The 15,077-nt window shown below is 35.4% G+C and overlaps 2 protein-coding genes across 9 annotated transcripts in view; both read left to right on the forward strand.

The window, feature by feature from the left end:
* LOC135107387 (uncharacterized) overlaps positions 1-933 on the forward strand; it is a 12,706-nt gene extending 11,773 nt beyond the window's left edge. The window contains exon 5 of the mRNA XM_064017186.1: positions 782-933. Within this exon, the coding sequence (XP_063873256.1) occupies positions 782-789 (8 nt within the window). The 3' untranslated portion in view covers positions 790-933. The remainder of the gene's footprint in view (positions 1-781) is intronic.
* Positions 934-3,190: 2,257 nt separating this feature from the next.
* Positions 3,191-14,627, forward strand: LOC135107390 (uncharacterized). Of its 8 annotated transcripts, none has more exons than XM_064017199.1 (5): positions 3,239-3,910; positions 7,062-7,413; positions 8,716-8,893; positions 10,012-10,079; positions 12,548-12,806. In XM_064017199.1, the coding sequence occupies exons 1-5, from the start codon at positions 3,666-3,668 to the stop codon at positions 12,683-12,685; spliced, it is 981 nt and encodes a 326-aa protein (XP_063873269.1). In that variant the 5' UTR covers positions 3,239-3,665; the 3' UTR covers positions 12,686-12,806. The 8 variants fall into 8 exon arrangements, 4 of the variants coding, with proteins under 4 accessions (XP_063873269.1, XP_063873271.1, XP_063873272.1 ...); XM_064017201.1 differs by lacking the exon at positions 12,548-12,806 and adding an exon at positions 10,228-10,574 and having other exon boundaries at positions 3,255-3,910; XR_010271753.1 differs by lacking the exons at positions 10,012-10,079; positions 12,548-12,806 and adding an exon at positions 10,228-10,574 and having other exon boundaries at positions 3,191-3,910; positions 8,716-9,447.
* The last annotated feature ends 450 nt before the right edge of the window (positions 14,628-15,077 follow it).

Raw genomic sequence — 15,077 nt, forward strand, 5'->3', positions numbered from 1 at the left:
TCTTGGAAATTTTCACCCTGTGCATACCAAACTAGCACATATTCACCTTAACAGTATTTCACCCTTATTAATTCCCTCATCCCAACCCAACCCTCTCTCAACCTACCTCCCCCTCATAGGCTGCTGACAGGGTGCTATAACAACATCCTACCCCTGTGGTTTGTGCAGGTGCTGGTGGTGGAGGAAAAGGATGACAATGCCCACCGTATCACAATCCCTGATCACCACACCCCTGTCATGTCTGTCACCTTAATACATACTGTAACCTTCATGTTGTCATTCATCAAGAGAGAGAGAGAGGGACCGAGGAGGAGGAGGAAGAGAGAAAGAGAATTTGAACAAGCAAGAAGAAAAAAGAGAATTTTGTAAATGAAAAGAAGGAAAAAGGAAGAATATGAGAGAGATAGTTTTGTGTACTGCTACTACTACTACTACTAATACTACTAATAATATGACTCCAATTGTCAGTGGGGAGTCAATAGGAGCTTTGAAAGACTAGATAAATGTATGGATGGGGAAAGAGGCAGGCATGTCTCATACAAGGACTGCAACATGTAGGCCTGATGGCTTCCTGCACCAACTCTTGTGTTTTGATGTCTGCCAAATCACAACACTACACCATCTACCTTACCAGACAAATAGAAAACCACCAAATATTTATTGACTTCCTCTCTCACCCTGAAAACTGAAAAACACCCAAAATATTCATCTACCATTACTTTGAGAGAGAGAGAAAGAGAGAGAGAGAAAGAGAGAGAGTAATTTTCTTTAATTTTGGCAGATAATTAGGACAGGAGAATGAAAGAGAGTAGCAGAAGAAGAAGAAGTAAAGCAGCTGCTCAAGAAAGAGAGAGAGAGCATCATTTCAACTTTTTTTCATATAACTAGAAAAAAGATTGCATTGTTACTATTACTTGTACTACTATTATTATTACTATTGCTCCTTCTATTGTTACCACCAATAGTAAAAATAAGAAATAATTCATTGGTATTATTATTATTCCCTCATACTCTGACAAATCTTTGTTCCTTCCTTCCTTTTATCTTTTTCCCCTATCATTCTTTATATATATATATATATATATATATATATATATATATATATATATATATATATATATATATATATATATATATATATATATATATATATATATATATATATATATATATATATATGGGCCTTGTCAGACCCCAATTTTGAATAATCTTGAATTTTTATTTTTTTATTACTTTTCTTCTGTTCTCTTAGTTACTGCTACTTTTTTTTTTTTTTTCAGAATGCACCACCATTAATTTATGTTCATTCCGCCATTTCTTTTTATTTATTACTATTTCTATTTTATTTTTCCTCGCTCAGCCTAATCTGTCCCCCTCTCCCCCTCCAAACTCCAATCCTGACATTACCAAGCCGCACTGAGAGCATCGGGGGCGTTGTGAGGACTGCGTCGGGGAAAGTGACCATGGCTTTTAGCACCTTAGAGATATTGGTGTGTGTGTGTGTGTGTGTGTCCATCTATCCTAACCTGAGCTAACTTCTCTCACCCACACACATGTAACGTTCCTTTTTATTATTTCTGTGTTTCTTTGAGTCTCCCCAATAATTGTTTTCTTTTGTAGCTTGCGGTGAAGAGGAGGATAATAGCGGTAATTAAAGGTTTAGTGATTATATGAAAAAGTATATTTATAAGGCGTGTATTCGTGGGAGTGATTTAAAAGTCTTGAAACATTTATTATAAATAGTCTTACTTATTTCAACTGTGGTTTTCTCTAATCAGTGGTAATACGAATAATAGGATTACATCATGTTGCGTCAGCCTACCAGTAACTCATAAGGTGTCATTCCCTAGCTTATAAAATATGTTAGTAATTTAGAATTCAATTATTAACTTCAACTAATGTCCAGCCTATATGCTCACCTTGCTAGCCAATTATTCCTGCATTTTTATTTAAACTCACGGTTCAGTAAAATTATTTGTGAAAGAAGAGAGAGAGAGAACTAGCTAAGGTTCCAATAACTTCAGAGGCCTGTGGGTGTTGAGGGAGAGAGCACAGAATGGCGTCTCCCTTCCCTCTGGCAACAAGTGGGTCTCGTAGCTCTGAAATATTTGATTTTTCTTTTATTTAGAAGTGAATATTACTGTGTTCATGTTTATTATTCATGTCTCTAGTGAAGATAATTATAGTGACTGTACGTGTTGACAGAATGGCGTCTCCCTTCCCTCTGGCAACAGAATGGAGTCTCCCTTCCCTCTGGCAACAGATAAAATTGCTGGTGTTGGTCCCACGTGGAGACAGGCCACAGAGTCTTGGGAAAGTGTTAGCCATGTAATGTTTCTTTAGTCAAATATAGTCTACTGTGAATGTGTTGTGGGCAATATTATTGCCGTAGAGAAGTGATGGATGAAGGCTGTGACGCTATTTAGGGATATAACGGTGCCCAGAATCAATGGTACTCTTGAGGAGTTATAAAAGTAATTATTTTCTTGTGTATTCGTAGTGTTAAGTAACGGAGTATAAGTGTATATGCCATACCAGAATTTCAAGTGCCTTTTCTTTTTTTTTTCTAGATTAACCACTCGATAAAGTGTCATAGTGGGTCAGTCAACCCAAAGAATCCCATCAGTATTATTCATTTAATTATTTTTGCTATTTTTATATTTTTCGTTCCTCCTAATAAAGCCACACTGTAGGTACTGTGTGATAATTAACCTCTCCCTACCCTCTGGCCATGACGATGAAGGCGAGAACCATTACCAATCAAAAATGTTTTCTTTTTTTCTATTGTGTGTGCGTGCTTCACCTCTTCTCTCTTCCTCTTTTTTCTTCTTCACCGTGAAGATCTTTGCCTCGTCTCATTAGAGCTTTGATCGGACCGGTGAGGAGGAGGGAGGAGGGGGGGGGGGGTGGCGTTACACACACAAAGGAAGTTTCGATCAGTCTTTCAAGACTGTCCTCACTAGCATGGGCTTTCAATAATAAAGTATTCTGTTTGACTTTACTGATCTCTTACTGAATACTCAAACCCCCAACACACACACACACACACACACATCTGTAGGTGACATTCCTGTTTGTTTATTTCTTTGGTGATTGTTTTTCTTCTGTTTTAATATTTTTTCTATTGTTTATTTATGTTTTGTCCCTTGTTTCGGTTTGTTCGATGGTAATTTAGTTATTTATTTTTTGTAGAACGTCAGTAAAACATAAAGGAAAATCTACCCTCCGTCCTGTAATATTTGGGAAAATGTTAGGCTTTGTAGGATATCTCGTCTAACCTCTCTAACATACACACTGGTGTGTGTATGTGTGTGTGAGTGTTATTGCTAGTTATCTCTCTCTCTGTCAGTAGTTGCACAGGTCTTCAAGGATATTTTTAAGGTTTTAATGACAGATTAACAACATTTCTACATTAATAACAGGAGATACACCATTGAAAACCCTGATAATCATCTTTATAGCTTTGAAAAACAGTCGTGAGGAGAGAGAGAGAGAGAGTATGAGCATTTCAATTGAGCCTATTCTGCCCTGGTTTGTGTTTGCTGCGGTGACACGGTGCCGCACTGAGTGAAGATTGCGTTCATAATCACTTATTTGGGGTGGAGTGGGGAAAGGAGAGTCAGGAAGTGAGGATATTTATATTATTTGACATATTATTTGATAACATGTCAACTTTTGTGTGTGTGTGTGTGTGTGTGTGTGTGTGTGTGCGCGGGGGTGGGTGTTGGATCAGTGACAGGTGGCGCTGCTGGGGAGTTACCACTGCGAGCGGCTGGCTGGCTGCAGTGTTTTGGTCAGCACTGGTCAGTCTTGCCCCACACGCTCTATTAACCAGTGTTTCCGTCTTCCCGACACCTTCTTCCTGCACCAAGCACCGTCAAGCATCACCAGAGAGGCACGAGTACGTAAGGTGAGTCCAGCGGGGCCAGTCTCTCCTCAGTCAGCCTTACTGCCTTCACAACACTAATCCTCCCTGTAGTGTCTTGTATTCGTTTATTTATGATTCATTATTCGTTATTTAGTTTTTTAGGGGTTAATTATTTATATTTAGGTTTTGTTTACGTCTGAGTCTGGAAAGAGTTGGAAATTTATTCAAATATTTAATGTTCGCCAATATGTAAACAAGCCGTCAGCCGTGTTATTAGCCATTATTTGCCTCGTCTCTCACTTATTGTAGGCCTAACATATCACAAGATGGATCCACATGTCTAGCCATCATATCCGCTGGTCAGATATATCCGTCATTGCCTGGTTTTGGTATTATATAGGAATAAATAAGGCAACATGGCCGCCGGCTTCCCCACTGAGGTCGCCGCCGAGAGCCGCCATGATGGACTGGCACCTGTTCCGGCTTGTTGGTTCCAATATTTTTTTTTATTTTTCTGAATTAATTTATTTCGCTTGTATAGTAAGATTTTATGGTTTCTAAAAATATTTCGTTGCTTTTGAAGTGTTTTTCTTGCTTCAGTTAAGTAAATGTGCTGAAATTGGTGTTGTTTTTTACATAAATAAGGGGCAGTTTGTACGGTGAAATTTACCCAGCCTGGTTTTTGGCTTTTTTATTTGAGGCTTTAATGAAGATTTTATTGCTTCAAAAAATCGTTTATGATTTTTAAAGTATATTGCGTTCCTGTTGAGTTAAGTATGTGGAATTTGAATAGGCTTATTGTCCCGTTGAAAGTGGTGATTTTGTCATTTTTTAGCTTCTTTATTTTTTTATTATAGCTTGTAACTAAGTGTGCATTATTTTAAAAAATAGTTCAGATTTTTAAAAATGTTTTTTTACCAGTGTAAAGTGGAATAGGTGGACTTTTCAGTGTTTTTAATGGTGTCAAAATTTCCAACACTTTTTCCATATTTCACATAATATTTCTTTATAACTACTGAGACTGGAGGTGTTTTGATATTGTGAATATTAATTAAAGTAATTGTCAAGTCAGAATATATAATGCATTCGAGCCTAGCTTCATTTTTTCTATGGGTCAATTTCAAAATGAAGTACGTTACGTACGTATGGCAGCGGGGCGCCGGCACCTCGCCTGTGACATCATCAAGGATTCGGGACTCCGTCTGCTCCAGTGTCTCCTCAATATTTACCGTAATTTCCAGTGTTTTCCAAATGTTTCCAGCTGTTTCTAAAGTCAGGCGTGTAGATAGTTGTAGTAGAAGGAAGAAAATAAGAGAAATGAAAGAGGAGAAGGAAGAAATAAAAAGAAATGGAGGAGGAGGCAAAACAGGTAAACAATATTTAGTTTAGTTTCCCTTGCTGCGCTGCAGTTCTCTGTAATATTTGGTGTGTTTTGGGTGTTTTACGTGTTCAGGATGTATGTAGGAATGTTGTGGGGTGTTTAGAGTGTGTTTTGGTGGTGTTTAATTGTGTTTTGGGTGTATATTTGCTGTTATCATTGTGTTTTGGGTGAATTTTGGGTGTTTGAAATGTGGTTTAGGATGTTTTTAGTTATATTGTAAGTGGTTTGAGTCGTGTGGGGTGTTTTGAGTATATTGAGGGATGTTTTTGTGTGTTATGGGTGTGTTTGGGGGTATATTGAGGTGTAGTGAGTTAGTTTTGGGTTTATTTTCTGTTTTAAGTGTTTTGGTGAGTTTGGGTGTGTGTGTCGGGTCTTTTGAGGTGTATTTGATTGTGTGCAAGTAGTTTTGGGTCTTTAAGGGTGTGTTTGTGGCGTGTTTGTGGTGTTGAGTGGTGCTTTAAGTGTGTTTTGGATGTTTTGATGTGTTTTGGGTGTGTTTGATGAGTTTTGGGGTGTTGTAGTGTATTTTGGGTGTTTTAAATCTTTTGAGTGTGTTTGGATGAGTTTTAGGTATATTGGGGTGCTTTGAGTGTGTTTTGGATAAATTTAGCGTGGTTGGGGTGGGTTATTTGGATGTTTTTAGATGTTACGGGGTGTTTTGAGTGAATATTCAATATTTGGTTGTGTTTAGGTGAGTGTAGTGGGTATTTTGGGGTGTTGTGATGTGTTTTGGTTGTGTTTTGGATGTTTTGTGTGTATTTTGAGTGTGTTTTGGTAAGTTTTGTTGCATGTAGGGATGTTGAGTGTTATATATATATATATATATATATATATATATATATATATATATATATATATATATATATATATATATATATATATATAATGGGAAGGCAATGAGAAGAGGGACAAAAGAACATGGGATGCACTGCCTGTGTTCATACCGGGATCTGATGTTAGTTCTTGTGAAGGGCCAGAATGCATATTCCTGAAGTCTGGAAGGAGTCGTCTGCCAGCCTGTATGGACACTAGGCTGTAGCTCCAAAACTAACTGTAGGATTCTCTCTAAAATAGTCTCATTAAGATTTTCGCCCAAAATTACCCACACATAACTTAATCTAACCTAACCTAACTGCTACAAGAGTAAATGGGCCGAAACATTACCAGACTTCGGGAATATGCCTCCAGAGGGATACGGGTTAAGGTCGCTTCACACACATCAGTGCCGTATTCGTTCCGTGCTGTTCAGTGCTTCAGTGTCAGTAAAAAAAAAAAATTCATCATTTTGGAATTCGGCAGAAGCATTTACACACGTCCGGCGAAGTACCGTGTTTTGACTGAAGTGATTGTTACGTCTCTGTTCCGTGAAATGGAATATCGTCTTCACTGGTATTTTAAAAATTTTCACGGATGTTGGACGAGTGTTTGAAATAAAATAGAAGAAATTGAAATGGTGATAAATACTCTTTTTAATGATAGGTGTGAAACCACCTTTGAGTGTACTATTCAGATAGTGTACCCATTATCTGCCAATTTCACTGGGACAAAAGCACAATTAGGTGATTGTTAAGAAGATCAACAATAATAATAATAATAATAATAATAATAATAATATAATAAAAGGAGTTAAGCCATCTATATAGTTAGCTAGATTGATATTATCATTATTATTGTTATCATCATTATTACATATCAAGGTATTGTGACATTATTATTAATAATGTTGTTATTATTATTATTATTATTATTATTATTATTATTATTATTATTGTTATTATTATTGTTATTATTATTATCATTATCATATTTCAGCTATCCAACATCAGAACAGTATATGAATATGGCAAATGCTGTTTTGACATCATTTCCTGCCATCCTGAGAAACAGTGATCTCGAGGAGCATGAAATGCAGCTGCAATGGAAATTGCGCATCCAGTGCAAGTTTCAGAATTCAAGAAAGAGGCAGGATTCCTCAGTGACTGAGGTGACGTCAAGGAAAAAGAAGATCCCTTGCATAGCGCCAAAAGAGACTACATGTCCACTGATGTATGGAGTAAAGGCTAACCTTCCACCAAGGCTTCATTCAGAAGATGATGAGTCATTAGAGAGACATAGACAGTGGCTTGCTCTACACTGGATGAAGAAAGATCCCGAGTTAGATAAGGTATGTGATATTTGTACGCTTGATTTATCTTTTTTATATTTCAGAGACTTCTTTACTGGTGTTGTTTAAAAACACCTGCTCTTATGTAAGCAATTTCAATGGTACTGGTGGATAGCCACTGAAAAATGATGCTCGTATATATATATATATATATATATATATATATATATATATATATATATATATATATATATATATATATATATATATATATATATATATATATATATATATATATATATATATATATATATATATATATATATATATATATATATATATATATATATATATATAATATATATATATATAATATATATATATATATATATATATATATATATATATATATATATATATATATATATATATATATATATATATATATATATATATATATGCCAATTTCACTGGGACAAAAGCACAATTAGGTGATTGTTAAGAAGATCAACAATAATAATAATAATAATAATAATAATAATAATAATAATAATAATATAATAAAAGGATGAAGAAAGATCCCGAGTTAGATAAGGTATGTGATATTTGTACGCTTGATTTATCTTTTTTATATTTCAGAGACTTCTTTACTGGTGTTGTTTAAAAACACCTGCTCTTATGTAAGCAATTTCATTGGTACTGGTGGATAGCCACTGAAAAATGATGCTCATATATATATATATATATATATATATATATATATATATATATATATATATATATATATATATATATATATATATATATTATATATATATATATATATATATATATATATATATATATATATATATATATATATATATATATATATATATATATATATATATATATATATATATATATATATGAGGGAGAGAGGGAGGTTGGTGGGACAGTCAACTTATGAAAACTAATTTTACTTTAATGATTTTCCTCAGGCTGAACGCCTCATGCAGTTGACACTCTCTGAGAGATGCAAAAAAATAATCAATGGGAACATTCTTGTAGCAGAAATCCTGAACTTGTACCCATGGATTCAGACTTTTGATGGTGTAAGTGTGTATACTCGTATATGTACACTTTATGGATTTTGCTACATATTGTTACAAATTGTCAACTTTATTTGTATAGCTATAATGTATATAGCTATTTATATTTTATAGTAGGTAATTGATATTTAACTACCGGTACTTCCATTCTCCCTCTCAGGCTCAAAGGCCTCAGTGACGGGAGATAAGCACTCATAACTAAGTACAGTTATTGCAGATGCTCATCTCTGTAACCTTCACTTATAATTATTTGATGGATATATCTTTACAGATAATCAAGGAGTTCCTGAGATTAGAACCACAAGCGGATGAACCAGACCCAAGTGTAGCAGTTTTGAAAGGGCTGGAGAAATATAGGCTCCCAATAATTGCCATTCTCAAAAAAAGAAAAGCAGTTCCTCTGTATATGGAAACCTTACTTGAACTCTATGACCACGATGAAAGTCAATGTGAGTAATGTCTAGTTCAACTTGTTCATTTCAGTAGCTGGTAGCAATTTAATATATGTATCTTTTCATCATTAGCAATGCATCTTTCACTTTTATAAGCCTAGTATTCATGAAACTATGCTGCATGGAAAAACCAAACATTGTATTAAGCATGACCTATCTAACTGTAATGCTTGCACCAATTTCTATAAAGGTACTCATTTAATTGTTAAATTCCTGCTCTTCTATCAAATTTTTGGCTGAGTGCTATGGCTAAATAATTGTTTGCAGCATAAGTGATGTTAAAGATTTTAATAGGTGTAAAGCATCTCTCTCTCTCTCTCTCTTTCTCTCTCTCTCTCTCTCGTAAGGAAAGACATTATTTCTAGTGTAAATACACCCAATAGGCTGTCCAATTTGAAATTTAGAATGTAAATATTATCAATCTTTTTAGAAATGTTAGCTGCATCCTCTTCCCTTGCAGTCCAATAAGACAGGTCACTAATTCGCGTGGAGATAGAATTCTTGGAGTCACCTTTGCCGGCGCTAGCGCAAGTGCAAACAGTCTGATAAAGGTTTGTTCCATGGTTGTGGTGAAGTTCAGGACTTCTCACACTGTTTTAGTGGATATGATGAGAAGAATCAGGGGTTCAGAACATCAGTACGTTATGTCGGGGCATGTAGGTTCGGCTGGGATTTTCTTTCTTTCTTTTTTTTTTTTTTTTTTTTATCAGTACTCATCATATTCTTACGAGGACTTGCTAGACAAAGCATTATTGCATTATGATATTACCCAAATAGTGTCTCAAGTAAAAAACATAACCGCATACTCGTACAAAAGATTTGCTGCTGTGACACAAAGCACAAAAATCATTAGTATACTGATCGTTCTGAGCATTCAATCAAAATGCTTGTCATTCATATAATGAGTAGAACCATCGAGGAGCTTTATTTTTGTTAATTCTTATGTGATAAAGCAATAATTACAGGAGACTTTTAAAAGATTGGTACTCAAATTAGTGGACTGTCCTATTGGATGTGACCATATCTGTCACTTTTTCCTTACACAGTTAATTTTCTTTTGTTTATTTGATTTACTTATTATTATATTTATTTATATATTTATTTATTTGCACCAGATGCTTGCTTAGTTATATTGGGGTTACTTCACCTGCTTGGAGAAAGGAAAGATTCCATTTTTACTAAGGTTAAATTTCAGTACCTTTGATTTTAGAGTGGTGTGGTATATATTGAAATTTCTGAATATATTATCACCTTAAGATATACATCTACATATAAATTTTATTTTAATGTCAAAATGTTATTAATGTTTACACTATTATTTCTTCCTTAAGGTACCAGAAGAAGAACTAAGAACAGGGCAGTCTAGTGTGTATTTGATGGTGCACCTGTAGCTGAACCAACATGTATTTCTATGGCTGTAGTCTCATTGGTAGTATTGCTTTATGTTTAATATTGAACACCCAAAAAATTGTGAACATTTCCTCCATTTCACAACATCCCATCTCTTAGGTATCAAGTATGACAAAGGTAACACTTCAAAAAGAAGATCTCTACTTGTAAAACTCAATGAAGTAAAGACAGAATTGAGCTACAAAAATGCGTAAATCTGCTTCCAAATATATTCAACTCCACACATAATGCCTCTCTCTCTCTCTCTCTCTCTCTCTCTCTCTCTCTCTCTCCTCTCTCTCTCTCTTCTCTCTCTCTCTCTCCTCTCTCTCCTCTCTCTCTCCTCTCTCTCTCTCTCTCTCTCTCTCTTCTCTCTCTCCTCTCTCTCTCTCTCTCTCTCTCTCTGTCACACACACACACACACACACACACACACACACACACACACACACACACACACACACACACACACACACACACAGTAGTCAATTACTAGTTAAAGATTAAACAGTGAAATAAATACATAACATTGTTAATAAGTTTTCTAAAAGGAAAAGGAAATACTTGTACTTCCCCTTCCCCCACCCAGTATTCATGAAATCTTACTGAATTGTTATCTTGTGTTATATATATATATATATATATATATATATATATATATATATATATATATATATATATATATATATATATATATATATATCTCTCTCTCTCTCTCCTCTCTCTCTCTCTCTCTCTCTCCTCTCTCTCCCTCTCTCTCTTCTCTCTCTCTCTCTCTCTCTCTCCTCATCTCTCTCTCTCTCTCTCTCTTCTCTCTCTCTCTCTCTCTCCAAATTGGGAAGTATTCTTCATGTACCATATGATGCATATATATATATATATATATATATATAAATATATATATATATATATATATATATATATATATATATATATATATATATATATATATATATTTTATGCATTTTTTACCTTTTTTTTTTTATTTCTCTATGTTATTGCAAGTGATACGTGAAGCTTCTTTATTACTGTTCTGAGCATTTCTGTAGATTTGTTTAGTTAGTATATCCCATAGAAATACTCATTTTCTTTTTTTGTGTGGCTTTAAAGGATTAATGGTGACATATGGATATGATCTGGGTTAAAAGCTTGTACAAATAAGGTTAAATGTCTATTTTTGCACTGGTTGTTTCCCTAAGTTTCTTAAAAGTACTGTGATATAATGATTAGCAATGGAGCAGTGTGTGTGAGAAATTGTGTGTTATTTACACCTTTTCTGGTAAATTTTTTTGTGGGAAAAGATGTTATTCGAAAATGTGTTCTTAACACACACGAACTCACTCACACTGGTGTCAGAAACTTTGAGTGTCAGGAGTGTGAGAAAAGATTTACCCTGAAAAGTAAGCTTAATAGACACATGCTAACCCGCCACTGGTGTGAGAAAGTCTGAGTGTCAAGAGTGGGGGGAAAAATTTGCCCACAAAGGTGATGTAAACAATCACATGCTCACCACTAGTAAGACACTTCGAGTGTCAGGAGTGTGGAAAGAGATTTGCCAAGAACGGTCATCTTGATACACATATCCAGTCTCCCTTGGTACTTTGTGAGATTTGTGATGCTTTCTTACTGGATTTTCATACCAGTGTTGGTGGAAAAGAATACAAGAATCCCATTCAGTGTAAATGTCTCTGTCTGTTTTACTCTGTCTAACTGCTTTTTCTGTCCCTCCTCCTCCTGCCATTATTGATCCTAGGTATTTGAACTCTCTTGTCTGCTTCAATCTTATGCCATCCTCTGATGTTACATTTATTTCCTCATAACCTTCTCCGTTGCTTACCGTTACCTCTGTCTTTTGTGTGCTCACTTTCATTCCCTTTCTCTCCAGGTTGCCTTTCCCATAACAAATATCTCTCCTGTAACTCTTCCTCCGTATCCGCAATGATGACTAGGTCGTCGGCGAACAGCAACTCCCACAAGTCCTCATTGTCTCTCACATCCATTGTTATTGTGTCCAACACTATGAGAAAGAGATAAGGACTCAAAGCTGATCCCTGATGGGGTCCTACTTCAACTGGGAAGGATTCTGTTTCCCCATACCTTGTCTGCACTGTTGTTTTTGCTCCCTCATACAACATTTTCACTAGTCTTATCTTTTCTGGCACTCTTCTCTTTCTCAAACTCCAGTACATTACTTTCCCAGGCACCCTGTCATACACCTGCAAGTCCACAAAACTGCCAATACACTTTTCTGTTTCCTTCTAGATATTTTTCCTGTATCTGAGTTGGGCAAGCCAGCCCAGCTCAGTGCCGGTCACAAGCCCGGATAAATGGGGAGTGTTGCTGACAGGTCTAGTCAACCGAGCGTCTAAAACAAGACCAAACATAAATAATGAACCTTAGGAATACCTGTATACTGGTAATTTTTATGTATAGCAGGGATGGACTATTATCTTGTCTGTTAAATTTAGAAACACCATTGTAGAGATTGAATGCTCCAATAAAGTGTTCAGTGCAAATTTAACAGTGGTATGATATACAGTACAGTAGTGTATAGTGTATAATTTAATTAATAAATTAGTATGGAAGGAAAACCCGACAATCAGGGAGCAGTCTCCAGCAAGTGTTTTCATCCAGGCTTGTGTGGATGTACTCAGCTCTCTTGAATCAAAGGACATGTCAAAGTGTCTCTGGATGCTCTGAATTTGCTTGGGAAAACACTCAGAATCCATTTGAGAGGGCCCAGTCAGAAATGGACCATGGCCTTAGCTTGAAGAAGCAGCAGACACAGACCAGGTAATTGCCTCAAGACTATGAAGAACTTTTATAACTAATGCCTTAAGTGTCAGGCCTGCTATTTACTTTACTTCATTTGAGGCAAAAATGAAAATGATGTAGATAACCTGGTATGGGAGATGATGATGACATGAACTATGCTTCCTTGCCTTACTAATGCAATATGTACCAATTTACTTGCATTGTGATTTACTTAAGCCAGATAGCATTTACTCATTAAATATGTCAAATTTTAAGTATTATATAGTTCATGGTTGTTTTCAAGTAGTTACAGTTATGCATGCAGTATATAAAATTATGACGGGTGGTTTCACATAGTTAAGAGTCATAAATGAACTTGCCCCACAGGATATAAAGATGGAGAGAAATAGACCCATCACCTACACTCAGCATATTCCAGTGATTATTTGACTTTACATAAATAACACACTGAATATAGATAAATGCATCTGAGGTTCTCTTTCACTCTCTGCTAGTAAAACTGTGATCAGCAAACAAGCTTGCTATTACTGCCTACCCTCCTCTATTCTCCCAGCCTTACACTAACATTTCCAACTTTGCATTAATCTCTCTCATGCCATCCATAACATAAAACATTGAGTCACCATAGAATCATCACTCACTGGCCTCACTTTGCTCCAATAACAAAACCCTCACTGCAATAATTCATCCTAAGTAACATGTTTTCACCCTAAGCAGCTCTTACCCTAACCACACCCTAGCTTCCTCTCCTGCCCACGCATCATCTTATCTTGGAAATTTTCACCCTGTGCATACCAAACTAACACATATTCACCTTAACAGTATTTCACCCTTATTAATTCCCTCATCCCAACCCAACCCTCTCTCAACCTACCTCCCCCTCATAGGCTGCTGACAGGGTGCTATAACAACATCCTACCCCTGTGGTTTGTGCAGGTGCTGGTGGTGGAGGAAAAGGATGACAATGCCCACCGTATCACAATCCCTGATCACCACACCCCTGTCATGTCTGTCACCTTAATACATACTGTAACCTTCATGTTGTCATTCATCAAGAGAGAGAGAGAGGGACCGAGGAGGAAGAGAGAAAGAGAATTTGAACAAGCAAGAAGAAAAAAAAGAGAATTTTGTAAATGAAAAGAAGGAAAAAGGAAGAATATGAGAGAGATAGTTTTGTGTACTGCTACTACTACTACTACTAATACTACTAATAATATGACTCCAATTGTCAGTGGGGAGTCAATAGGAGCTTTGAAAGACTAGATAAATGTATGGATGGGGAAAGAGGCAGGCATGTCTCATACAAGGACTGCAACATGTAGGCCTGATGGCTTCCTGCACCAACTCTTGTGTTTTGATGTCTGCCACATCACAACACTACACCATCTACCTTACCAGACAAATAGAAAACCACCAAATATTTATTGACTTCCTCTCTCACCCTGAAAACTGAAAAACACCCAAAATATTCATCTACCATTACTTTGAGAGAGAGAGAAAGAGAGAGAGAGAAAGAGAGAGAGTAATTTTCTTTAATTTTGGCAGATAATTAGGACAGGAGAATGAAAGAGAGTAGCAGAAGAAGAAGAAGTAAAGCAGCTGCTCAAGAAAGAGAGAGAGAGCATCATTTCAACTTTTTTCATATAACTAGAAAAAAGATTGCATTGTTACTATTACTTGTACTACTATTATTATTACTATTGCTCCTTCTATTGCTACCACCAATAGTAAAAATAAGAAATAATTCATTGGTATTATTATTATTCCCTCATACCCTGACAAATCTTTGTTCCTTCCTTCCTTTTATCTTTTTCCCCTATCATCCTTTATATATATATATATATATATATATATATATATATATATATATATATATATATATATATATATATATATATATATATTATATATATATATATATATATATATATATATATATATATGGGCCTTGTCAGACCCCAATTTTGAATAATCTTGAATTTTTATTTTTTTTATTACTTTTCTTCTGTTCTCTTAG

The sequence above is a fragment of the Scylla paramamosain genome, chromosome 15, assembly GCF_035594125.1.
Source record: "Scylla paramamosain isolate STU-SP2022 chromosome 15, ASM3559412v1, whole genome shotgun sequence".
NCBI lineage: Eukaryota > Metazoa > Arthropoda > Malacostraca > Decapoda > Portunidae > Scylla > Scylla paramamosain.